This window comes from Gekko japonicus, unplaced genomic scaffold (assembly GCF_001447785.1).
Source record: "Gekko japonicus isolate JY-2015 unplaced genomic scaffold, Gekko_japonicus_V1.1 scaffold400, whole genome shotgun sequence".
NCBI lineage: Eukaryota > Metazoa > Chordata > Lepidosauria > Squamata > Gekkonidae > Gekko > Gekko japonicus.
Genome location: NW_015165246.1, coordinates 1,043,206 through 1,044,371, shown reverse-complemented (window position 1 = coordinate 1,044,371; position 1,166 = coordinate 1,043,206). Strand labels below are relative to the sequence as shown.

General features: G+C 44.3%; 1 protein-coding gene across 1 annotated transcript in view; it reads right to left on the bottom strand.

The window, feature by feature from the left end:
• The window catches only part of MAEA (macrophage erythroblast attacher), a 43,099-nt gene that overhangs the window by 3,659 nt on the left and 38,274 nt on the right, over window positions 1-1,166 (bottom strand). Inside the window, exon 7 of the mRNA XM_015410081.1 lies at window positions 746-825. Coding sequence (XP_015265567.1) covers window positions 746-825 — 80 coding nt within the window. The remainder of the gene's footprint in view (window positions 1-745; window positions 826-1,166) is intronic.

Here is a 1,166-nt window from a genome sequence, read left to right as displayed (position 1 = left end):
TTTCTCAGAATGCTCACAAGGCCGACAGTTGCCAGGACACTACCAAGACTGCAGGGATTATCAAGACTTTCCCACAGTCTTAACGCACGTATAAAAATACAGGAGTGTGTTTGGAATGTTCATCTGCTCATTAAGAAGAAACACATTCATTAAAATAAAAAGCTGCCTATCACAAAACCCATGAAAAGGTTAATTTTTAAACCTAAATTTGCAAAATGACAGTTCACTATAAAAAACGTGTAGGTTACAGCTGGCCTGAGCTCGCTAGATCTCAGCAGCGTCAGTCGGCCCGGGTCAGTCCCTGGGTGGGAGACCAACCAAGGAAGTTCAGGGTTGCTATGCAGAGGCAGGCAAGGGCAAAGCAACCTCTATTCACTGCTTGCCTTGGCCACCCTGGGGGGCTGCCATAAGTCAGCTGTGACCTGATGGTTCAGTTCAGTTTATTCGGTATATCACCAGCCCAATTACAGACAATACAAAAAGGGTACCAATAATATATATAAAATATTTAAATATAAAACTGTGTTTAATCTGCGTATGTTAATTACAAAATTACTAAAACTCTAAATTTCTACAATACTCTTATCAACTGTTATTCAACTGTTGAGTAAGTATTATAGGGGTTCAGTGCCACAACCAAGAAGGCCCTTGCTCGGGTTGTAATCAGTGGAAATGTGAACCAGCGTGTCAGAGGTTGTCTCTAGATTCCCCCATTTTTGGCCCAACGAACTTACTCTCTTTGTACATTCTGTTAATTTGACCGAGCTCCTGGTTGGTCCGCGAGCAAATGATCTCGATCAGCGTATCTTCGTCCGTTCCCAGGCCCTGGGAAGAAGAGCGCAAAGGGACTGAGCGACAGACACACACACACAAAAAAAACCCACTTCCTGAATGGCCCACAAGTTTTGATCAAAGCGCAGTTTAAAAGCCCGTCTGCAATTTCAACTGAAAGAAAAAGCAATTGCCAAAAAGAAGAAGAAGTAACAATAGGAGAGAGAGAGCTTCTGCACTTTGACATCAGAGCAGTCTTCGAAGGGATGTCATATAGAGGGTGGAGCCGAGTTGGTTTCTGCCACCCCAGAAGGTCGGGCCAGAACCAAGGGGTTGAAATTTCCAGCTAAACAGGAGGAAGAACTTCCTGACAGTTAGAGCGGTGCCTCAGCGGA